At 36.0% G+C, this 26,252-nt stretch overlaps 2 protein-coding genes across 7 annotated transcripts in view; one reads left to right on the top strand and one right to left on the bottom strand.

Annotated features, from left to right (window-relative positions):
• The window catches only part of LOC136033847 (uncharacterized), a 32,138-nt gene extending 12,615 nt beyond the window's left edge, over window positions 1-19,523 (top strand). For all 3 annotated transcript variants that reach the window (XM_065714799.1, XM_065714801.1, XM_065714800.1), the window contains one exon: window positions 12,576-19,523. In XM_065714799.1, coding sequence (XP_065570871.1) covers window positions 12,576-14,984 — 2,409 coding nt within the window. In that variant the 3' untranslated portion in view covers window positions 14,985-19,523. The remainder of the gene's footprint in view (window positions 1-12,575) is intronic.
• A 3,112-nt stretch (window positions 19,524-22,635) lies between these two features.
• LOC136033848 (heat shock factor protein-like) overlaps window positions 22,636-26,252 on the bottom strand; it is a 78,315-nt gene continuing 74,698 nt past the window's right edge. For all 4 annotated transcript variants that reach the window (XM_065714805.1, XM_065714804.1, XM_065714803.1 and 1 more), the window contains one exon: window positions 22,636-24,326. In XM_065714805.1, the coding sequence (XP_065570877.1) occupies window positions 24,106-24,326 (221 nt within the window). In that variant the 3' untranslated portion in view covers window positions 22,636-24,105. The remainder of the gene's footprint in view (window positions 24,327-26,252) is intronic.

Below are 26,252 nucleotides of genomic sequence, written 5' to 3' on the forward strand. Positions count from 1 at the left end.
GTCTTGCATACGTGATTTACATAATTGGAACGGATCCGCTCAATTGCGGGGGGGGGGGGGTAATTCTGAAAAATAAGAAAAATGACGTATTTTTAACTTACGAAGGAGTGATCGGATCTTCATGAAACTTCATATTTAGAAGGACCTCGTAACTCCGATATCTTATTTTAAATCTCAACCGGATCAAGCGTAATTGGGGGGGGGGGCGGTTGGGGGGACTGGAAATCTTAGAAAATACTTAAAGCGGTGAGATCAGGATGAAACTGGATGGGAAGAATAGAAACCTGTCTAAGATACATGACTGACATAACTGGACCGTATCTGCTTTCTTTGGTGGAATTGGGGAGGGGGGTAATTTTGAAAATTGAGGTATTTGTAACTTACGAAAGGGTGACCAGATCTTAATGAAATTTGATATTTAGAAGGATCTTGTGCTTTAAAGGTCTAATTTCAAATTCCGACCAGATCCTGTGACATTCGGGGGAGTTGGAGGGGGGAACCGGAATTCTTGGAAAACATGAAAATTGGAGTATTTATATATTACGAATAGATGATCGGATCGTAATGAAATTTGATTTTTAGAAGGAATTCATGTCTCAGAGCTCTTATTTCAAATCTCGACCAGATCTTTTGACATTGTGGGGATTTGAAGGGGGAAATCTTGGAAAAACACTTGGAGTGTAGGAATCGGGATGAAGCTTGGTGGATAGAATAAACAAATGTCCTTGATACGTGATTGACAGAATCGTACTGGATTCGCTCTCTTTGGGGGAGTTGGGGGGAGGGGTTCAGTGATTTGGCGAGTTCGGTGCTTCTGGACGTGCTAGGGCGATGAAAATTGGTAGGCGTGTCAGGGAGCTGCACAATTTGACTTGATAAAGTCGTTTTCCCAGATTCGACCATCTGGGGGGCAAAAGGGAGAGGAAAAATTAGAAAAAAATAGGTATTTATAACTTACGAATGGGTGATCGGATTTTAATGACTTTTGATATTTAGAAGGACTTTGTGACTCAAGAGCTCTTATTTTAAATCTTGACCGACATTAAGCCTCTTATTTTCCTTTTTAAATCAATCTATTGATTCATAGAATTTTGTTAGAGCTCATACCATATGATCTCTTGGCTCTTAGCTCTTCTCGCCTCGTCACAAGTGCCATATGAGCTCTTAGCTCTTGTTTTTTTTTTTTTTTTTTTAATTTAAACAGGTGATTAGAACTTTCAATTTCCCTTTTAATGAGCGTCCGAAATTATCCAGAGAAGAAATATGGAGGGTATTTAGATGGAACGCCTAGCACTGGAAAGAATTAGTGAAAGTAAACTGATTGTTTAGCTTATAACGATATAGATATTGGTGGAAACCTCAGCAATTTTCTTTTTTCCAATCTTAAAATTATACGAGAGAACGTGTTCAACTATATCTTGTTTTCAGTAAAGTGAAAGCGATGCTATACCCTTTAGGAGGTTTAGGGAGTCGTAGCCCTACTCCTGCTTGTGATAATTCTTCTTAGTTTCAAGTTGGACTGGATTATTCATTTTAATTTCTGTCTGTTTTAGGGTTTATTTTTTCATTAATAGCTATCTCTGCTGGTGTTAAGTTATAAAATTTTTACTAGAATTTATTTATGGTCGTCTTAGGTGTTGAGGTTGTTCTTTACTTCTTTTGAAAAACTTTTTAAGAAGTGTTTAAGTGAACTTGTAAACTCAATTAATTATTGGTTGCATTCCTCAACAGGTAGGCAACTTAAAAAAGAACCTCTGCTTTTCTCTTATTCTTTCCTTTTCATTAATTCCCCGAAAATTCCTGAAAATTTCATGCAAAATCTGGCTTCAAAGATTGTGCTGCATGGTGGCACGGAAGCAAAACATCCTCGCATTACTAAGCTCATGGCGGATTCGGCTATTTCCCAGGATACCTTAGCCAAAGACCTTATACATAATTAGCTTCCTTATGTAGAAAGAAATGTGTAAATATAGAAAGAGGAAGGGGAACATAAAAATGACTAAAATAATGGTAAAATATGAAGAGCTTTTTTTTTGTAAACTTTGAAAATTGTTCCACTACATAAAATAATCGTTCAGGAATGGATGTACATCTAAAGTTAGAAATTCGGTGCCAATACATTGTAAAAATACTTTATAAAATAACAATAAGTAATCATTCTTTGAAGATACAACTTTGAGTGGTTCCAGAACCATATGCCTACACCTCTCCAACCCCGAAGTGGCATGGGGTTGGGGTCTGGGGTGTGATTTATTCTAAAAATAGTATATGGAACATTTGACAATTCACAAAAGATTAACAAAAATAGTGAATTAGCTGAAAAGTAATCATATTTGAGGCAGAAAACCTCGATTGAAATAAAAATGCCTGATTAAGGAACTGAACCCGTGCCATTCTGATTCAAAGTCTAACGCACTAGTAACAGAACTACGGCGACTGATGATGGAATTCAATCTATATGTTCTTGCAGGACCAAGTTGTGTAACTTACAGCCCTTTTCCCAAAGACTATGGAGAGCTATGTCATCACCAAAAACATAGTTATTGGACCTTATTCAGCAAATACATTTGCAGTTGGCTATTTTATATCATTAAGTTAATAAAAGCTTCTGTTACAAAGAATGAGTGCATTAAACTATATTTAACGAAGCTGAACTTTTGCCAACAGGGATAGAGGAGGGGGTACGTCAAGGAATATTGATTTGGAATTTTGAGATTCAATTATTGTTCTTCTATGAATTTATTATTTATTTTGCGAGCCCCAACATCGGCTGACCGTGTTAAAGAGTTCGTAGTGGAATCTCCCAACGGACTAGTGAGACTTACTAAGGGGGCTGCGAGGGGGAGCGTACGGGAGGGGCTCTTGTAAATCTCCAGTTAAGGGTTTTGGACCATAACTACTATAATAGTACCGTTTTATACTTCCAAGCTTTTCCACGTTAGAAGTGGCACCAAAAGTGCTGTTTTTAATGCTATATGACACTTACGGATAGTAGAACTAATAAAAGGCACGTAGACATGAGCAATAGCTTTCAAATGAGCCATTAAATATCTTTCTAAGAAGTTCTGGATGCCCACTACCCCCAGCTTTTCCACTTGAGACATGGCACCCATAGTGCCATTTGACACTGCAGATGGTGGATTTTATAGGGAAAACGTAGATCTGAGCAACATCTTTTATGTGAGCTATAAAAAATCTGTTTTTTATAGACTATGTTTTGGTAGCCCGCTAGTCCCAACCCTTCAGAAAATGTACAAAAAGTGTCATTTTAGTGCCATATGGCACTCGCAGATGGCACAATTTATAAAAAGCACGTAGATAAGCAAAATAGATTTTGAATAAGTCATTAAGCATCTCTCTGATGTTCTGGTAGCCCACTAGGCCTGCTGAAACCGAAATAATAGTTACTATTCCTGAGTCAGTGTCAAATAAATTTTTTTTTCACTAGGCAGTTTTTTTTTCAAAGCACATTTTTAGCTTTTGGTTACTATCGGCTGTGGTTCGTTCTTTACTAGGTTGCAGCTACCGATGCAACCATGATCAGCCCTTATTTTCCACCAAACGTTGCTTAAATCCGACAACCTGTTCTGTTATTTGTCCCTATTACACGAGTACATCCCTCCTCCCTACCGTACTATCCAGAGATGTAGGGTCATCTCTAGGCCCTAAAAGAGTACAAGCAAGACCAAGGGGATCACCCACTTTCAAAAATTTTTACACATTATTTTGGATGACATACATGATTGAAGTGTGATTACGTGCGGCAAGAAGTGTGCCAAGCGTGGCTCTCCGAGATGTATACCAGCTGGTGGAGAGTACGCAACCCCGTAAATTCATTTGCTAAATATGTACTTACCATGGTTCGGTTTGGAACTTCATTTTGGAATACAAGCCTTGTAATCATCAAACTCAGAAACCCTAGATTACATATCATGGTACAGATTAAGGGACATTTGTGAAGCACGTAGACTATGTACTGTTTTGTTGTGTGGTGCTCATTAACCTGAAAAAACAAAAAACTAGGACTTTGATATACGCTAGAAATTACTTTACGACATTGACTGGTAGAAAGTTGTGTGGGTGGGGAGTTGTGTGAGTATGGTGCTTCGCCGTCACATAAAACATTATTAGCATCTCCTCCGCAACATAATAGTGACAATCGTTTGCTGCAATGATGGAAAAAGCGAACTACAAGCTGAGGTGCAGGAGGAATTTTAAGACCATTTTCGATTTTTTTTTTTTTATTATTTATTTATTTTTTTACAAATGTGCTACGACACCTCATTTGAAAACATTTATTCTTGTCTGTAGCATTATTCAACTGTTGCTATCGCCCTCTTTTTAGACGAAAATTATCCATCACCCCCCATAGAACCCCTGGTCCTGTTTTTGAATTGTACGAATTTATTTATTAGGCTAACTTTGAGAGTAAATGGCTTACTGAATCTGTTTTCGTTCCGTCTCTAGTAACCGAACTCTAAAAAACGGAATTTTGATACCAATATTCACATAAAAAGAATCGCATTTTATTGCTGATTTCAAATATATAAGTTTTCTTCAAGTTTCGTCTTATCTATCAAAAGTTACGAGCCTGAGAAAATTTGTCTTATTTTAAAAAAAGGGCGAAACACCCACTAAAAGTCATTGAATCTTAACGAATATCACACCATCAAATTTGGCGTATCAGAGAACCCTACTGTAAAAGTTTCAAGCTCCTATATCCAAAATTGTGGAATTTTTTATTTTTTGCCAGAAGACAGATCACGGATGCGTGTTTATTTGTTTTTTTTTGTTCAGGGATGATCGTATCGATCCAGTGATCCTAGAATGTCGCGAGAGGGCTCATTCTAACGAAAATTGAAAGTTCTAGTGCCCTTTTTAAGTGACCAAAAAACCAGAGGGTACCTTGGCCCCCTCCCACGCTAATTTTTCCCAAAGTCATTGGATCAAAATTTGAGATAGCCATTCTGTTCAGCGTAATCGAAAACATAATAATTATTTTTTTGGGGACGACAAGTAATGGTTGTTATGAAGTGTACAGACGTTTTCAGGGGGGATTTTTCGCGTTTGGGTGGGGGCGGGTCGGGGGGAGGGGATTCCGCGGGAGGATCTTTCCAAGGAGGAATTTATCATGAGGGAAGCGAATTTCCATGAAGGGGGCGCAGGATTTTCTAGCATTGTTTGAAAAAAAACAATGAGAAAATAATTATTTTTTTTTCAACTGGAAGTAATGAGCAGCATTAAAACTTAAAACGAACATAAAATATTACGTATATAAGGGGTTTCGTCTCCTCCACAATACCTCACTAAAGTATTTCTAGTAATTTCAACTGTTTATTATACTGCCTTTGTGATTCAGGGGTCATTCTTTAGGATTTGGGACAAAATTCCAGCTTTAGTGTAAAGAGCGAGGTATTGACGAGGGGGTGAAAAACGCTTAGAGCGGAGAGATCGGAATGAAACTTGATGGGAAGAATAAGCACAAGTTCTAGATACGTGATTGACATAATTGGAACGGATCCGTTCTCTTTGGACGAGTTGGGGGGTGTTAATTTGGAAAAATTAGAAAAATTAAGGCATTTTTAACTTAAGAACGGATGCCCGGATCTTAATGAAATTTGATATTTAGAAGGAATTCATGTCTCAGAGCTCTTATTTCAAATCCCGACCAGGTCTGTTGACATTTTGGGGAGTTGGAGGGAGAAATCGGAAATCTTGGAAAACGCTTAGAATGGAGGAATCGGGATGAAGCTTGGTGGATAGATTAAGCAAATGTCGCCGATACGTGATTGACGCAACCGTACTGGATTCGCTCTCTTTGGGGTGTTGGGGGGAGGGGTTCAGTGCTTTGGCGAGTTTGGTGCTTCTGGACGTGCTAGGACGATGAAAATTGGTAGGCGTGTCAGGGAGCTGTGTAAATGGACTTGATAAAGTCGCTTTCCCAGATTCGACCATCTGGGGGGTTAAAGGGAGAGGAAAAATTAGAAAAATTGAGGTATTTATAACTTGCTAGTGGGTGATCGGATCTTAATGAATTTTGATATTTAGAAAGACATCGTGACTCAGAGCTCTTATTTTAAATCCTGACAGTCATTAAGCCCCTGATTTTCCTTTTAAATCAATTTATTGATTCTTAGAATTTTGTTAGAGCTCACACCATATGAGCTCTTGGCTCTTAGCTCTTCTTGCCTCGTCACAAGTGCCATATGAGCTCTTAGCTCTTGTTTTACATTAACTGATTGGAGGTAGGCCTGGTTTACACCCATTAAGTAAGAAGTCCCAAGCACAACACCAACTGTTCAAGAGTAAGACAAACAGGTTAAGGTTAAATAATACAAAATGACGGAGCAGTACCTTTTATATATATTTGCAGAGATCTTATGTGACTCTACTGTTTCGAATATAGAAAGCATATCTCAATGAAAAATTCTACGCACATGTCCGATTTTTTGCGATCGGTGGGGGGGATGGCTTGTAGGCATTTTTCTGGGAGATGGCAAGCTGAAAACACAAAATATGTGTTTTAGGCAAGAACATCACGGGAGAGAGGAGGGGGTATTCTACCAGTTTCAAGAAGAAGGATGGTATTCTCTATCTTCCCGTGCTCAGATATATCGATAAACTTTATTGCGTGTGTTGGTATTAGGCTGGGAAGGTATTAATACTACTACTACTACTAATAACTCACTGCAGCACCAAGCCGCCTGAGGCCAACACAGCTACGCACGCTCCTCCTCCAACCTAATCTATTTAAAGCCTCCCTCTTTACACCCTCCCAGGAAGTTCCCATTTCCTTTAAATCCTTATTTATGACATCCTCCCAACCCAGACAAGGACGACCTGCTTTCCGTGTAGCCCCAGACGGTTGGCCAAAAAGGACAATCTTCGGTAATCTGTCATCCTTCATCCGTAGAACGTGGCCTAGCCATCTCAACCTTTCTTTCATTATAGCCCCAGAAAGCCGGATTGAACCACACTTTTCGTACAACCTACTGTTTGAAATACGGTCAGTCAGCCGGGTACCCAGAACAATCCGTAGGCAATTTCTCTGGAAAACATCTAGTAAATTTTCATCTGCTTTTCGGAGTGTCCATGCTTCAGAGCCATATTTGACCACTGTCATCACTGTAGCTTCCAATATTCTAATCTTGGTTTTTAGGCTTATCTTTCTATTCTTCCAAACTTTTTTTAACTGTGAAAAAACACCCTGAGCTTTAGCTATTCTACTTTTAACATCTTCACTGCTCCCACCATCTTTACTAATAATACTACCAAGGTAACTGAAGCTCCCAACCTGATCAATCTTTTCGTTACCTAAGGTCACCTGTTCATCTTCACTTATTCCTAACCTTAGTGACTTAGTCTTCTTAACATTAATTTTCAAGCCTATTTTAGCACCCTGAACTCGTAAAACCTCTAAAAATTCATTCATTTTGCTCACACTTTCATCTAATATGCTTAAATCATCAGCATAATCTAAGTCCAGGAGCGTTCTTCCTCCCCATTTGATTCCATGGTCTCCAATTGCCTTTCCTGTGCTCCTTAAGACGAAGTCCATCAAAATGATCCATATAAAGGGGGATAGAACACAACCCTGCTTAACTCCTGATTTAATACAAAACCAGTTGCTAACCTCATTTCCTACCTTAACCGCAGCAGTATTATTCTCGTACATAGCGCAAATCACTTTAATGTATTTTTCTGGTATACCATATAACGATAAGACCTTTGTTAACGCTGCTCTATCAACAGAATCGAAAGCTTGCTCATAATCGATAAAACTAAGGACCAAAGGTGTTTGACAACGAAGGGACTTCTCAATTATTAACCTAAGAGTGAAAACATGGTCGACACATCCTCTACCTTTTCTAAAACCGCATTGTTCTTCCCTTAAAACTTTGTCTACAGCATGTCTCAGTCTACAAAGTATCATATTACTCAGTAATTTGCTACCTACAGAGACCAGACTAATGCCTCGATAATTCCGACATTCACTCTTGTCACCTTTCTTATACAGTGGTTTAATTAAGGTTTTCCTAAAATCATTGGGTACTTCCCCTTTTTCAAAAATCATGTTCATAATCTTCAGTAGCTTATTCCTAACCTCAGAGCCACCATATTTAAGGAACTCATTAATCATACTATCAGCACCTGGGGCCTTATTATTTTTTAATCCTTCTAGTACTGTCGCTAATTCTTCCTCACTAAACAAATCTTCCTTCACATCCAAGGTATCACAAACTTTTTCATTTTCATCTATATCTTTTCCTGCAACTGTATCTCGGTTTAGCACATTCTCAAAATGTTCCACCCATCTTTCTTTAACTTTTTCCTTATCACTAATTGTGACCCCATTTCTATCTTTAACTGGGACTAGTCCGGATCGGCTACTCCCTTTCAATTTATTAACATGCCAGTATAATATTTTACTATTATGCCGTCTAGCCGCATCTTCCAGATCCTCAGCAATTTTATCCATCGCCTCCATTTCACATCTCCTTAGTTCATATTTTAATGCTTTCTCCACTTTCTTTACATTCCTTTTGTTTTCATACGACCTATCGATAGAATACTAATTGCTCTTTTTATGACTAAAAAGTTCAGGGTACCAGTGATAGTAGTACATGCCTCTGATGAACCGACTGACAGAGGTACTAGTAATTCAGGTTGCTTTTACTTACAGTTAAAGGAGCAAATAGACAGGGTCCCAGGTAGAAATATGTTGTTTTTACTAGGAGATTTCAACACCCAGGTCGGTAGAAATAGGGATAGATGGTATCATAGCCTGGGTAATTTTGGCGTAGGAAAAGAAAACAGTAATGGCTATAGACTTTTACAATTTTGCAGGTATAACAATCTAGTTATAACCAATAGGGTGCTTGGTCATAAAATGGCCTATAAGTTGACATGGTACTCACGTGATTGTAAAACTACAAACCTTATTGATTATTTTATAGTAAACCGAAAATTGGCAGGATCAATACAAGATACTAGGGTATATATGTTGGTAGACTCCATGATGAGAATTCGAGAGAGACTTTTTCGGAACAGTTGAATACTAAACTAGAGAGTTTAGAATTTGACAATGTGGAAGATGGTTGGAATAATTTTAGAAAAAAAAAACAACTTATGAAGTTGCTGATGGTGTCTTAGGGAAGAAAATTAAGACGGTTGCTAGGAATAAAAAACTTTATGTTTAATTGAGAGGAGAAGGGGTTTGTGCTAGAATTATCTGAGTTATAGATCGCATGAAAACAAAAAGAATGTAAAGAAAGCGGAGAAAACATTCAAATATGGACTAAGGGGCTGTAAACTGGAGGCCATGGATAAAATTGCCGAGGATCTGGAAGGTGCAGCTAGACGGCATAATAGTAAAATATTGTACTGGCTTGTTAATAAATTGAGAGGGAGTAGACAATCCGGACTTGTCCCAGTTAAAGATAGGAAAGGGGCCACAATTAGCATTAAGAAAAGAGTTAAAGAGAGATGGAAGGAACATTTTGAGAATGTGCTAAACCTAGATACAGTTGTAGGAAAAGATATAGAGAAAAATTAAAAAATTTGTGATACCTTGGATGTGAAGCAAGATTTGTTTTGTGAGGAAGAATTAGCGACAGTTCTATAAGGACTAAAAAACAGTAAGGTTCCAGGTGCTGAAAGTGGGGTAAATGAGTTTCTTAAATATAGTGGCTCCGAGGTAGAAATAAGTTACTGAAGATTACGAATATGATTTTTAATAAAAGGGGAAGTACCTAACGATTTTAAGAAAACCTTAATTAAACCGCTGTAAAAGAAAGGTGAAAAAAGTGAATTTCGTAAATATCAGAGCATTAGTCTGGTCTCTGTATGTTGCAAATTACTTAGTAATATGATCCTTTTTAGACTGAGAGATGATATAGACAAAGTTTTAAGAGAAGAAGTGTGCGGTCTTAGAAAAGGTAGAGGATGCGTCGACCAAATTTTTACTCTTAGGTTAATGATTGAAAAGTGCCTTAGTTGTCAAACACCTTTGGTCTTAAGTTTTATAGATTATGATCAAGCGTTCGATTCTGTTGATAGAAGAGCTTTAGCAAAGGTCTTATCGTTATATGGTATACCAGACAAATACATTAAAGTGATTAGTGCTATATACGAGAATAATACAGGGGCAGTTAAGGTAGGAAATGAGGTTAGCAGCTGGCTTTGTATTAAATCAGGAGTTAAGCAGGGTTGTGTTGTATCCCCCTTTATGTGGATCATTTTGATGGACTTGGTCTTAAGGAGCACAGGAAAGGCAATGAGAGACCACGGAATCAAATAGAGAGGAAAAACTCTCCTGGACTTAAATTACGCTAATGACTTAAGCGTCCTAGATGAAAATGCGAGCAAAATGAATGGACTTCTAGAGGTTTTGCGAGTTCACGGTGCTAGAATTGGTTTGAAAATTAACGCTAAGAAGACTAAGTCGCTAAGGCTAGGAATAAGTGAAGACAAAAGGGTGACGTTGGGTAACAAAAGATTGATTAGGTGGGCAGCTTCACTTACCATGGTAATATTATTAGTAAAGACGGTGGGAGCAGTGAAGATGTTAAAAGTAGAATAGCCGACACTCAGGGTGTTTTTTTTCACAATTAAAAAAAGTTTGGAAGAATAGGAAGATTGGTTTGCAGATGGGAAGTCTGCAAACCAAGATTAGAACATTGGAAGGAACAGTGATTTGCTAGATGCTTTCCAAAGAAATTGCCTACGGATTGTTCTGGGAACCCGGTGACTGATCATATTTCAAACAGTAGGCTGTACGAAAAGCTTGGTTCAATCCCGCTTTCTAGGGCTATAATGAAAGGAAGATTGAGATTGTTAGGGCACGTTTTGCGGATGAAGGATGACAGATTGCCGAAGATTGCCCTTTTCGGCCAATCGTCTAGGGCTAAACGGAAAGTAGGTTGTCCTCGTCTGGGGTGGGAAGCAGTCATAAAGAAAGATTTTAAAGGAAATGGGAGCTTCGAGGCTTCGAATAGATTGGGATGGTGGAGGAGCGTGGGTAGCTGTGTTGGCTTCAGGTGGCTTGGTGCTGCGGTGAGTTCTTAGTAGTAGTAATAGTAGTGTTGAAATTGTAATGAACAGTTATGTGGTAAATGTCTATATATTTTTCATTTTTTTAAAATACTTCGTAATTTACTTAAGTCATGGAGTTTCCATTAAGGCTTAACTACAGATGACTGCTTTAGTTATCTCTCATGCATAAAAAGTAATCTGAAGAAACTTCAAAATTAGAAAACAGTAATTTATTTTGGCCACCCACCTGAAACGCATCTTCTGCTTGCAATTTCTTACTGTTTCTAAACTTGACACTACTTTTGTATTCAGAATTAAGCAGGATATTTATAGCAGGAAAAAAAATAAAGGGCGCAAAAACGTCGACCCTAAGTATTGGCGCTTAGCTTGGTAACAAAGCCTACCTTTGGAGTTTGGTAGTATTCTGACTATATTTTTTTCTTGTTCTATACATGTGGAAAAGTGTAGCTTACCTTTATTTAAACAACTACTCCTACTGATAGCAACTCAATGCAGCACCAGTCTGTGTGCGGCTAATGCAGCTGTGTAAGCTCTTCCTCCACCCCCTAGTATATTCAAAGCCTCTTTACCTCTTCCATGAAGATCCAATTTCCTCTAAATGCTTTCTGACCATATTTCAAAAAGTAGGCTGTACGAAAAATGTAGATCAATCTCGCTTTTATGGCTATAATGAAAGAAAGGTTGAGATGACTAGGGCACGTTTTGCGGATGAAGGATGACAGATTGTCAAAGATTTTCCTTTTCATCCAACCGTCTAGGGCTAAACGGAAAGCTGGTCGTCCGCGGTTGGGGTGGGAGGATGCCATAAAGGAAGATTTAAAGAAAATGGGAACTTCCTGGGAGGGTGTAAAAAGGAAGGCTTTGAATAGATTAGGCTGGAGGAGGAGCGTGGGTAGCTGTGTTGGCCTCAGGCGGCTTGGTGCTGTGGTGGGTTGTTACTAGTAGCATAACCTTTTCCCACTCCAATTGGGATGACCTGCTTATTTTGTGGCCCCAGATAGATAGTAAAAAAGTACAATCTTTCGTAATCTGTAATCCCTCAAACATAAAACGTAGACTAACCATATTAACCTTTCTTTCGTTATAGCTCTAGAAAGTGGAATCGAAGTACAATTTTGTACAACTTATTTTTTGATTTACAGTCAGTCAAACAAGTACCTGAAATTATCTTAAGACAATTACTCTGAACAATATTTAACAGATCTTCCTCGGTATTTCGTAGCGCCCACTTTTCAAAGCCAAGTTTGACCATGGTCATTGTCATGACCTACAAAATCATAACCTTAGTTTCCAGGCTCATCCTTCTATTCTTCCAAACTTTCTTCAATTGTGAAAAAATACTGCACTTTTAAAATATATCTAGAAAAAATTTCATTTTTGTTTTGTTGAAGCCCCTATATAGCGTTTTGACGATTTATCTATCTATTTGCGGATTACTTGAAAAATCTGTCATACAGATTCGGCTGCATCCATTAGTTTGTCTCTGTGTTGCTTATGCTTACTTTTGTTTTCTCTTCTAGCTCCAACAATATCCTCTCTTTCTGAGCCTCCTGACGGACCAAGTGAAAACATCCAATGTGTCGTCTACTACAGTGACCACAAGTTGTGCCCCTACTCAGGGCTCCAAAATAAGCAACTTTCAAACGGTAAAAACAGATGGAACTATGCCTCTGTTACCAATTGATACATACGAGGATATGTTCCAAGAAGTTGTTCGCAAATTTTATGGCGAAAACGTAGTTGCAATTGAAGCTCCAAGTGAACCAACATCTAGCAGCATTAATAATGATTTCAGTATTATTCTCTCAGACTATGGTAAGGATGTATTAGATGGTCAGAGTATTGTACCGTCACAAGGAGATCAACCAACAGCAGTCAACCAGCTTGACGATAACAACGTAGATAATGCAGAGCTCTCGGTCAAAAAGAAGAAACAAAAGAGGAATAAATCTGGAACGTTTGTTCGTTTATCTACTGAATGGGTTGAGAACGAGGAAACGCTTGCTTGGACAATATCAAAAATAGCTGCATATTCTAGTGTTCACAAAGTGTTCCGTTGTTTTGAATGTGGTAGTATAGGATTCCTTGCCAGAATTGCTGAGCACTGGCTTGGCTCTCATGGGAATATTAAAGTGTTTGAATGCACAAAGTGTCCGTATACCTCTGCTTGGGCTAGGTGTATCCGTATGCATATATCTGTTGCACACTCAGAGCAGGGGTCAGATAATCTTATCTGGCGTGAAAATCATGTACTGAAAGACGTCACTAGGTATCTCCTTGCGTTAAAGAACAAAATTGATTCGCTAGAGGATACTGGGAAGCTAGAAAAGAAGTATTCGTGTCAGTACTGTCAATACCAAACTGACAGAAGGGATTTATATACACGGCATGAGAGCATTCACAAAAACACCAAACCTTTTGAATGTTTTGTATGCTCAAAAGAATTTAATAGAGCTGATCATTGTAAGAAACATTTTTTGAGAATGCATAAAGATGTTGAATATGATGTAAATCGTATTAGAAAACCAATTTCCACAACCCCTAAGGAAGATAGAAATGTATCTACAGTGAACGAAAGAAATAATTCTGCTGAACCATCCCAGGATAGTACAAAAGACTTAAATCCAACTTTATTACCAACAGAAACTATTTACATACCAGAATTTGAGAATTCGTTTGAAAATAAAGGGCAGCAGTTAATACTTCGAAAATGCGTTGTCGAAGAGGCAAATTCTGAATCTTTAATTACAGATAATAGCCGGGTTGTACGCGATGTAACGGTTTCCTCTGCTGGACCGACAAGGGAAACGATTCGTGATAATATACTGATACGTGAGAATCCACATTTGCAACAAGTGATTAGAGAAAATGTTCATTTGGTTAGAGAAAATGCTTCTCGCGAAAATGTGTATATTATGCGAGACAATTCGCATTTAGTTATGAGAGACAGTCGGGATTCTAATTTTTTGGCTATTGTCCGAGATCCTGCTATTATGAGAAGCAGTAGTGTGCTCGTGCGTGATGCAGATTTTTCTGATGCGTTTCGTGAAGGGGAGAAGAAAAATCGAGTCTTAGGCGGTCAGTTGGCTGGGCATGCTGGAAATCAGTTATTAGGTTTAGTAGAGGAAATGTCAGCTCCAAAAGAGAGTGCTCGAACTTTGCCGCCTGTTCGAGAGTTAAGAGAACCTCTTTTGTACCGCAATGAACAGCGCGAAGTTCAATCAATAAGAGAGATTCCTGAATTACTGAACTTGCAACCACAACCGTCTTTACAACTTCTCCAAACTCCACTCCAAGTAATAGCAACAAATTCTGGGAGTCCAACTAGTACCAATCAGTTGTACCAGCTTGTAACTCTTGCCAGCTTGCAAAACACCAATGGGCTTTTAGGACTAACAGGTCAGCCTCAACCCACAGCGATTGCAGTACAACCGAAAACTCAACCCGGTGCCACTATTCATTATTCTCCAGTTGTATTTCCGCAAGCCACATTCTCCTCAGCTTCTGTCAAAGAAACCCAACTTAAAAATGCTGTTGAGACTTTAGTCCGAAATGCAACACAAACCCAGGAGATTCAGAATACCCCATCGCCATCTAAGATGGAAGAAGATCCTATTCAGAGTGTACAGATGACTCCAACGAGTATAACCAAAGAACCTAGTCAGTCGAAGCTAAAGAAAAAATTAAAAGAAAAACTTTACAGTTGCACCTATTGTACGTGGAAGGGCGTTGACAATTGGTGTTTGAAAAGGCATCTTAACACGCATATTCGTCCATTTTTGTGTGTACTTTGTGATTATAAAGCAGCACGATCAGAAAGATTGTCAACACATATGCAAAAAGTGCATAATAAACGTATATGTACACGGTGCAGTTTCATAACCAATGACCAAGAATCTTTATCGCAGCATATGAAAGAAAGTCATTAACTCTTGATCTTGAAATAGTTATTTGTGTGATTGCGCTGAGGTTGTGATACGGACTTTTATTTATTTACTTTATTTGTTACATCATCATATTGACTTTTCTCGTAATATGGGATGGTAGAAGGCTTAATCGAGGGTTTGGATCTTTGATCTTATAGTTTTGAAGATGCTTTTCTGAAGTAGTGTATCAGATGATCTCAATTATAAATTTTCTTGACTGCATTTTTTTGGCAAAGGGTTTTGACTAATTATTTTTTTTTTGCTCAGCAGAGAAAATACTTATTTTTATCCGTTTCCATGAAGGTATGTGTATACAAGGAGTAAATAACTGATGATTTATTATTAAAATAACTTGTTTATGTTAGTTTTAATGGGGAGCTAAGAAATACCCTAGGAATAGGTCAGATTAAGAATCGGCTAAATACCATGATTGTTTATCGGAATATTATTTCAAGTCACTAAACTTATAACAATCAATTCTATTTGACGAAGATAATCAAGTGTTTCGCCATTTCTTTAATATTACAAGGGGCCTGTATTAAATTGAACTAAGTATATCGCCCTTTCATTTTCAAAATGCTGCTACCCTGACATAGATAAACTTTTAAGTGTGTTAAAAAACTGGACTCTAGTTTTTGCATCAGGCTAGATATTTACAGAAGTTGCTGAAAAGCTCTGAAATTACCCGACTTTCTGTCAGGGGAACTGCAGTTGATCTTCACATGGGTTTGCCTTGAGTTGTTGCTCTCAACGTCAGAATGTTATAATGCACCTTGCTCCAAACCAGTCTTACGATTTTCACTACAAAATTATAAATAAAAGTTAGGAATTTAATTTCAGTCATTGAACTATGGGGGCTTGTATCCAAAAGCTTCGCATTAACTGTGTTTTCAGTACCTTATGGTTTTACACCTTTATTATCCAGTGCATTAAAACAAACTAAAAGAGCACTTTTTTTGCTGAATTTAAATTTAATTTGAAAAATGAGATGTTTGAAGGTCAGCAGATTTGACGAGATTGAACTTCTGCAGTGAGTAAAGTGATAGATCTACTGATGAAAACTACTAGAGACTTTCTAAAAATCAACGCTGAAAATCATTCTTTTCCTGGACGCAATTTTATGTGGTAGACTTAGTATGAAGTATGGCCGTTTTGATACAATATGGCGGTCTTGAAAAGTATTTTGTCTTTCTCGCTTTTTAATATATCTATACTAACTGAGTGAAACCATGAATGTGTGTCGAAGACCAATGGAGAGGAGTTCGAGATACAGTATAATAGAGGAGTACGGGTAGAATTTAGTCTATCCGATATACAGTAAATTCCATGAATGAACGGGTAGCACAGAAAAGGTTTTGTGATTTCTTGAATAAATATTTATATTGTTTTTGGTCCGTTTACCTCAAGACTATAATGCATATAAAATTTACTGTAAGACTAACGCATAATATTAAAAAATCCAAAACCACTACCATTGATTGACGATTCCGTTGAATAAAAAAAAAAAAGCTAAAACAAAAATGCATTGTGCGAGCTCAAGCTAGCATAAAACATAATCATAGGAAACGCTCAAAGCCTTTTTTCTAAGAATTTACCAGAAGGGACGGATCGCAAATGAGCCAATGACAGCGCGATCGTGTGCATAACGGGAAAACTGCTTTTTAACTGGCAGAATTGTTTTTTAGAGAAGTTTCAATGAAAATAAGGCCTAAATACTTCCTTTTCCAAAAGGCTTATTTTACCGACTTTACTGCCATATAGTCTAAGTCATTAGAGATTGTAATGTCTTATTGAAAGTTGACCAGTTTTGTATGTCATAGTTACTCGTCACTAAAGTAGTTCTAATGATATATTTCCTAGACCATTCCAATTGAATAGTTGAGTTGAATTTTTTTGGGATAATTTTTTACGCTAAAATATCGGGAACCAATATTAAGAATAATTCAACGTGGAAATAATAGACTAAATAATTAGAAATATATAGCGCATAAATACGTGTTTTTCTCTGGTAGTTACGTAATATTCTTCTCCACTTTGATAGTGAATTATTTTTTTTTTTTTACTGTTTGAAGAATATTATTTGTCTATGAAGCAACTAATTATACGCTTATTTAACCTAATTTATTATTATCTGTGATTTTCAGTGTATAGCGAAAGTGCAACAAGGGATTTGTTTTTTATTTTTTGCTAGAAATTGTAAACAGTATCTTTCACACTTTGCTTATTTGAATAGATGAATATATATATATATATATATATATATATATATATATATATATATATATATATATATATATATATATGTAGAGTAATATGTGAATAGGTCTATCATATAATATCAAAATATTTTTCGTGGAAAATTAGCGTTGAATTAAATTCACTACTTATGATTACCGTCCTACTGTATCAATAATTGAAATTCCCAGATATTATCCTTCTTTAGTATTTATTGTTGAAACACATTATTTGCCATTGTTTTCCATTTGGTTCCATAGCTTCATTGCCCAAAACTCATTTGTTGCGGGGAACGTGTTATGTTTTTGGACAACTAGAATGGACAGAGGTCTGTCCTTGGGGCAGGGTGTGTATAGCAGTTTAGGTTCAAGGAGATGGAGACCTTAAACATGAAAACAAAATCTCCGGACTTCTTTTTTGGAAAGCTATTCCTTGCAATAATCTAGGGAGGAATTCCCATCCTCCTATCTATAGGTATGATCTCTGTTTACTGAAATGTGGTTTTCAAGGAAGATTAGTAATTCATGTTTTGGTATATCTGTTTTGAATAAAACATAAATTGGTCATTTTCATTTGGTTAGTGAAATTCAGTTTTAGCTTGATTTGTGTGCGTCTTTTAAAATACGGCCCAAATATCCATGCCAAATTTATTGCAAAAGTATTTGCCCTTATCAAGATTACCACTGGACATTACTAGCCAAATCGCCAGAACACTAGAACGGCAAAAAAAAAGAATATAATAATGCTAAAATTGTTTTACCTTGACTTTTCCGTTAATCTTGTTATCAGCCTTTAAGCAGCTTATAAGCCAAAACTTTATTTTCCTTTGTTGAGAATAATTTTAAGTGGAATATTTTTGTGGCGTCAACCTAAAAATCCTGGAGAATACTACAATTTGACACAACTAGGAGAAAAGAAATACTTGGACTATAAATAATGTGGAGTGTTAAACTTCCCTTAATTGTAATCAACGTTTAGTTTTTCCTATGTTTCATCTTACTCGCGTCAAAATGTCTTCAATCTTATTCCCAAATAGAGGGTATTTTGCGCTAGTGCTGTATATAGCTTCATATATACTAATTTATAGCTATGTATATAGCTATAAATTAGGTACATAGAAATAATGCCTTTTAATATTTGGAGGGCAGTTAAGGATCATTTCCTCACTGTTCAATAGAAAAGATATTTAACATAGAAAATATGTAAATTACAGAAAAATATGCCATAGCTTTGAGGTGTGTTTTTGGTAGCTTTAGTCAAATACGGAAGTTTGGGATACATCAGGGTAGCCTAATTATACGACTTTTTGTAGATGATATCTATAGATACAATTTTAAAAATTTATTTCGATTGGATATTCTCCCATAAGTACGTCGGAACACAAAAGTTGGAAATTATTTATGCAGTTCAAGAATCTAATCTCGTGAAAGTTTTGGAAATTCTTGTTTTAAAAAAGTCTAAAACTTCATTCCAAAGTGAACATGAAACAGATAAGAAATGGACTGACATTTTACCTGGATTCAAATAAGAATTAAACCTGGCAGTGCCCGTTACATCTCAGAATAAGAGGTATGATAAAGAAAAGCTTAATTTATAAAATATGGACTTTTAAACAGTGCCGAGTTTATTTCCTTGCAGCTTGAAATTCTCCGGAAAGTATTCTAAAGATATTTTGTATTGATCTAAGATTAGACCAAATCAAGAACGTAGGCTAGTTATAACAAAAACTGTAAATGAATACATTATACGACTATTGTGTTCTATCACAGAAGGGATTCTTTCATTTTCGGCCCAATACAAAAGTAAGAGGAAAAAGAAAAGCACATGATTTGTAATTTAGGTTATTACCATTATCTCAATGATTCTACTAAATAATGTTAAATGGAGGTGTTCTGTTTCCCTTCTTCTTAGGGTCGACTCTCCTCTCTTGTCAGTTTCCATATCCTTTGATTTTTCTTTGTTAGTTTAACATCTATACACGACATCTAACAATTGCATATATTGAGAGATTGTTTTTTTTTTCTCGGTGAAACTATTTTCAAAACTCCTTGTATATGTTATGAATGTGTATACACTAATTTCTTTTCTAGTGGCGAAAATGATGTGTTTATGTTTCAATTGATTTGGAAGTCTAGTTTCGTTTCTTCCTTTACCTGTGATTCAATTTGAATCCCTGTATAATCTTTTAATTAAAATGTAAGTGCCTAGTCGATACGTCAAACGTTTTTTGTACTTGTTTACACGTTTTGCTCTTTTTTCTTCTTTTTCACTGTATTCCTATGGCTTAAATATATATTTACTAAATAATTATAATGTCTTTTAAGCTTTAATAGAAGTAAGCAACTCGCATTCAGTATTCGACGGCTATTTTACTTATTTATGCTTTTATATTCAACCAAGATAAGATTCCCTGAAAGTTAGAATCGGCTTCTTTGTGTACGATGGATCCTTGTCATACTATTAACTGTTATCGCAAAAGGTAGGAGTTGTTTCTCATTTTTAGACTTTCAGTTTCGAAAATTGTGTTATAAACTCCAAATGTTCGCGAAAAGGATCGTGGTAACTTTTTTAAAAAGTTTTTTTTTTAATGAAAATTTTGTTTTTCCATGACAATGTCCATCCAAACGCTGTGAATCGCAATCGAAAATTTTGTTGGGATCAAATAGAATATGTTTATACCGTACGTACGTTTAACAACCGTATGGTCAAAATTTTGTTGGGATCAAATAAAATATGTTTATACCGTACGTACGTTTAACAACCGTGTGGTCGAAATTTTGCTGGGATCAAATAGAATATGTTTATACGGTACGTATGTTTAACAACCGTATGGTCGAAATTTTGTTGGGATCAAATAGAATATGTTTATACCCTACGTACGTTTAACAACGTATGGTCGAAATTTAGCGCTGAGTATCTACCACTTGTTGCCACATATGTAGACATGACACAAACGTTTTAACATCGGTGTGGACTTGTATTAGATTCGCTGAGGTTTGAATCTCGGATAACAAAAATCGTAGCGTACAGAATGAATAAAGCGGCACACCCTTCTGAAAAGTTACCCAGTTTCAGTGATACAAGGTTCAAAAATAGCTTTTGTTGCTTTCAAACATGTAACAAGATTTTGCTAGTTATTCTTTTATTATTTTAAAACGCAAATTTCTTCGTGGATATTCATATCCATACCCTTTTGAAGAATACCAACACCATGAGGATGGTACAAAATGATCTTTTTTGGGAAGGTTTTAAGCAAACGGTTATAAGAAGAAGAGAAATGAAAAAGATGGTTAAAAAATTTAGAAATATCTTGGTTTGTACTGTTCTAGATATGCTTCATTTACAAAACCTTGAAATCTTATATACTGCTCCAAATTTAATTTAGAGCGTCTAGATTTCTCCTTCAAACTACTCGCCAAATCAACAGCAAACCCTAAAGAATAAGGCTAAAACATTGATAAGAGAATGGAAAGAAACCTCAACAGAGCATCAAGACTGAGGTTGGCAAAAACTTGTTGTCAAGATCTTTTTTAGCATGGAAATCTACGATCTTTGCTTCTTTTTCCACTGTATAAAGTAATTCAGGCATAGACGTCCGATTTTTCAATAATCTTGAATAAACTTACTATAATCAGCCCATCTATGTTCTTCTGATTAAGTTGGAGTAAATTTGGAATTGAAGAATCGATCAATTTTTATTTATGGACTCCTTCGACAGCAATAAATAAATTCATTGACACCATCTAACTGAATTCAAAATTGGCATTCAACCGCATTAAAAACGCCAACTAGCCAAAAATGGCTTTCAATTGGGTGGTCAAGCTTAATTAAAGTTCTTTTGCTTTTTTAGTTTTGAAGTGTTCCACTTTTGGTCTGAATACATGTTATATCGTTGAATTTCGATAAGGCCATATTTAAAACTAACTTAAAAGCACCTATTCCTTTCTGGCTTATAAGCTAGGTCCGGATCCTTTAGAGGGCTAATTGGGCTTCCAGGCTTGTATTATATTTAAGGGTGACCGGAGAAGGTCGGGAGTTTTGGGGTCTAGTACTTATAGAACTGTTGAGCAGAAACACTTTCAACTCTTCTTTTGTGGGAGAATATACGCTAATCACTATCTTTGGCCATGCGGGATTACAGAAGTGTTGATCGAATGATTAGACCTATTTATCAACTGATGAAGTTGTCCTTTTAACTCTTCAAAAGGTTTTTGTCCTTGCATTTTAATTTCATTTAACTTGTTTAGTATTTTAGTTATGTCATATATTATATAGCTAAACTAATGGTCATTTACTTCGTTGACGCTTGTCATTTTATTTCTATAGATTATAATAAAAAAACAACAACTTTAAAACGTGTACAGACGGAGGGGGTGGGGTGGGGTGGGGTGGGGGGGTTGTATTGGGACTTCACATTCCTATGCAGATTTGAGAAAATACAAAAAATAAAAATATAGGTGTTTAGCCTTAAACTGGATCTTTTTATAAACCCCGCTGGAGAAGTTCATTGCTCCAACTAACACAGAATTGCTATTAAACACATAGATAGCAAATCCAGGGCGACGTCGGGCAAAAGGGAAAGGTTTACTTTTTATTTTTTCTTTCCTCAAAAAACTATTGGGACAACAATGAAACACTAGTGGTTTCTACTACCTCAATACTTCAAATGATTTAGTACTAATAAAAAAAGTCACGTTATAATTTTGACCATTTTCACCCACCTGGCATTTTTCTTTTGTGTGCTATTTTGCATCTCAGTTAGTACTCTGTTTAGGCTGAACTTGATTCAACAATCAAGGGCTTAGGGGATCGAGTTTCCACGAAGCAAAGCGTGAACAGCAAAGATATGTGCATCTTAATTTTCAGCCTTTATTCAGATTCTAAAATTTCCCTCTTTTTGTTTAAATTTAGATTAAAAAAGCTTAAATAGCAAAAAGCCTAGACAAGTGTCTTTGTATAACTCCGAATCTAGACAAGGGAGTCAAGGACTTAAATACAAAGACGAAAAACAGATTATCACACAACATAAAGCAATAAAATATATAGCGCTATGGCAAAATAAAATGAAATACTTAAAATTACAAACTTTAACATCTTCGTAAATCATCATTAATCGAAAAAAGTGAAGACCCTTCAACCCCTGTCCCCAAAAAATAAACCTTACCAGTTATAAATGTATTTTTGCCCCAGTTCATCTATAACAGAACGCTGCAAATTCACTGTCCACAGCACGCAATTAAACCAAACGAAAATACTTAACGTTGAACTTGGATGCAGTAAACAAGCAAAATTTATATTAATCATTTTGTTATTTGAACAAAATAATATATTAGTATATCATATATTATAATATATAATAATAATATAATATAATTTGTTCTTTTGAATAGTCTATGGTATAAACAAGATTCAACACTAATAAACGTGAAGGATTGTAATAGGATAAAATTTAAACAATAGCGCTCAGGGTTACAGCTCATTAAAATATTCACCTGTCCATATTTCATAAACTATTACTGTTATAGCCCTTTATTTATAACACAAAGCACACACGGTTCGGCATTTAATCCCTTATAAAAAAGTTAGGCTTATTTATGCAGAGAGAATGCAGAAAAATAAAAATTGGTGACCCAGGTTACATCGATACAGCGTCAGACTCATGCAAATAAAAACGTTTTCGTGCTTAATCAGGCATTTCATTCTCTTTTTATTGCAAACTCATGGATTATGAGGATTTTTGCTCGCGTTGAAATATTTTAACCGAGTCCTTGAAGACGAACTGGAGCTAAAATCCACAATATTCTCAACATACGCAGAAGAAATGTCCATGATATAAATGCTATATTTATCCAAATTAGCTGTAATTTTATTTCCATTATATAAACGACTCAAAGGACCTTATTCCTAAACAAGCTATGATACATCTAAAACTGCAAGCAAAAAAGAGAAAAGGCGGCAAGCAAGTCAACAGAGGAGGCCTTTGCGACCATTATCCCTTCTAGAGTCTTGAGAATTTCCCTAAATATTTTTATACTGTATAATTAGAGTTCTCCAATTTTTTATTTTTGTTCCAAAAACACAAACTCCCCTCCCCCAACCAAAACAAATTTCTGCGTAGGTGTCATTTAGACATACGATCACTCGATTATAATGTAAACCAAGTATACTACTAAATGTAAAAAATTTAGCCAAATTTTCATAAGGCGCTTAATGGGCAAACTATCAAACAAATTGGCTGAAGGAAGTCCAGTTATTCTTTTGATTCATCGTAGCCCAGTCTTTTCATGTTTTTACTGAGTGATTTGCTTCTCGTCTTATCTGTAAAACGCTGCATGGAAACAGACTGTTGGTTCCTTGAAACGTATTTATTAGACTAAGAGGGCAGTCAAGAAGTCAGCTGATGGATTAGAAAAATGAGCTCACTTGGACATAAATCAAATTTGGTAACAAAACAAACGTGAACTAAGCAAGTACGATAGCTGACTTTAGCAGAATCATAACTGCATTTAAACTAGATTTCTTTAAATAGGTGTATTATGCTAAGCAATGTTATATAAATATAAATCTACTGTTTTAACGTTGGCCGTTTTGATCTAGTTTTCTCAACTCAAAGGGATGTTGGATGCTTTCTGCAAAACTACGTCCGATTATCATTATGCACTTCTGTACCACTGTGCACTTGTAACACTTCTGTAACACTTGACAAGTCTTCTGTTGGCCCACCCGACGAGAAAAAAAATCACTAGATGTTAGTCGTTTTTTGATTTATTTAGTATTTTTTTTTTTTGTTTAGGCAATAAAAATTCACTAAAATAGTGATAAATCAATATGGGTGGCAACCCTTCTGTACCAGACTAGAATGCCCCTCAATACAGCAAATAGGCACAGATTACTTCTTTTTCCGCGACGAAAACAGAGGAGCCTCAGGTGCATGTACAGGGGTATTTAGAGTCGAATTTATTAACTGATCCTCCGGGGAGTTAACGTCAATTAGGTAATCACTTTCGAGTAGAAAACTGCTGTCGGCTTCTTGGTCTGATTCAGATCTGAAAAAGCTGTGATCGTCGTATCCAAGGTCCAAGACAGGGTTGTAAGTTATTACTTCATTGCCTAAAATAAATTAAATATTGGACTTGAGCGAATTAATCAAATACAAAGCCTGTCACAATACGAAAATAAGATTCAATAGAAAAAAAAATAAGAGACACCGTCATTTAAGTTAGCACAAGAAAAACCCCCGTGTGTATGGGTGTAATCTTGAGTGCTCTAGTGGTTATTTCCTTCTTTATCTTTCACCAACATGAAGATACAAACACCAACAAGAGTTAAAACATGATGAAAATTAGCGACTGCTGTAACCATGAAAATATTCATACACAATTAAATACATTTTATTTGGGAACCTCCCAATTTTATTTGGGCATCTTGCTTCAATTCGGTAACAATTTTCTCAAATTTCAATATTTAAATTTTGGTTCATTCTTATTCGACATTTTTTTTCCCTTTTTGAGTTTGTTCTGTGACAGTATTGACAGCTCGCCAAATGTGCTAAGGAAATAGTCACATTTTTTCCCATTATGTTTACTGGCTTAGAAATATTCTTATTTTTCCCATGTGTTGGTTTTTCTAACACCAAACTTGAACTTTGTCCCAGCTATATTAGTCTGAGACGGGTTTGTTAAATTGCACTTCATGTAGTCACTAGTGACACACGAATTAAATTAGATTAAAGTTTCGTTTCTTATCAAACAAGCAATACTAAAAAGAAGATAATGGACTTTCTTTTAGTTCAATACATCAATCGACTGGCGGATAAACAGTTGAGTATCTATTGGCGTCAAAAATACGTTCAGTATTTAGACACAGACATGGTCAAACTGGATTCTAAAAAAGAAAAAGAAATTAGACAACAAACTACTTTTTGATATTGAACCTAATTTTGCCGTAATAGACAAGCGAGCCTGCAACTTAAGATCAAATCAAGGACTTTTGCACAAAAACCTAACAGAATCTAAAAAGAAGATATGACCAATTGAGCTTTTGAACCCCTTAAACGACCTTCACTTTGTCCAGTTCAGATCTGAGAGTCAGAAATTGAGCCATTATCACCGAAATATTATTTTAATAATATTATAGCCGAATTATAAGTGAAGGATAAAATCAACAGCCTACCACCCTTAAATCATTTTTGGTAAAAAAAAATCTTTAACCAAATGTTACATGCTGTTGAATGACTTGCTTCGTGACAATATTAGGTGATGGTATGCGTACTTTCTTTATCCTGTGTAACATTTGATGCAAACAATGGAGACCAGCAACAAGATAAACGTCCTTAGCATCCATTGATTGAAAATAATACAAAACAATAAATGAAACTATAGAAAAAGAATTATATCCCAGCAATTGTGTTATCTTGAGTATGAACTAAGGATAAAGCAAATGATTTTACATTACGAAAAGATATTGTTCTAGTTCTTAGCTTAGAACCAGTAGAAATTTTTTTAGTGGAATATTTGAGTTTCTGTGCTCGGTAACAGCGGTTTCACGTTGCAAGTCTGCACCGTAAGCTACTTCAGAAAGTACAGCAGTCTGTGAATAGTCAACTAAATAAATCCACTAATCACAATTAAATTTATATTCTCCCAGAGTTTAAGCAAATCAGCACGAAAGCCTTACTTCACTAATATAAAACCACTCTAATACTTCATTACAAGTAGACCTCGTAACGTATGATCTTTAATTCTAATAAAGATAAACTAAGCCAAGAAAAACACAAGGAAGCCAAGGCGAAACGCCAGGGTAACAACGATTCACACAATAAAAACCTCACAGCCAAACAACTTTGCAGTTACATTGCTCTTTTTTTTATATAAGTACACACATATTTAGATGATTTATAAAAATTTACCAGGTCTGTTTGACAAAATTTGCACCTAAAGTGCCCCTTATATTTGCTGATTTGTCGAATAGCAATTGCTGTTTTTTTTGTCGATCATTCCATGTGTTAAAACGGTCATTTGAATCGACAGCATTACC

This window comes from Artemia franciscana, chromosome 12 (assembly GCF_032884065.1).
Source record: "Artemia franciscana chromosome 12, ASM3288406v1, whole genome shotgun sequence".
In the NCBI taxonomy this organism is placed as follows: Eukaryota; Metazoa; Arthropoda; class Branchiopoda; order Anostraca; family Artemiidae; genus Artemia; species Artemia franciscana.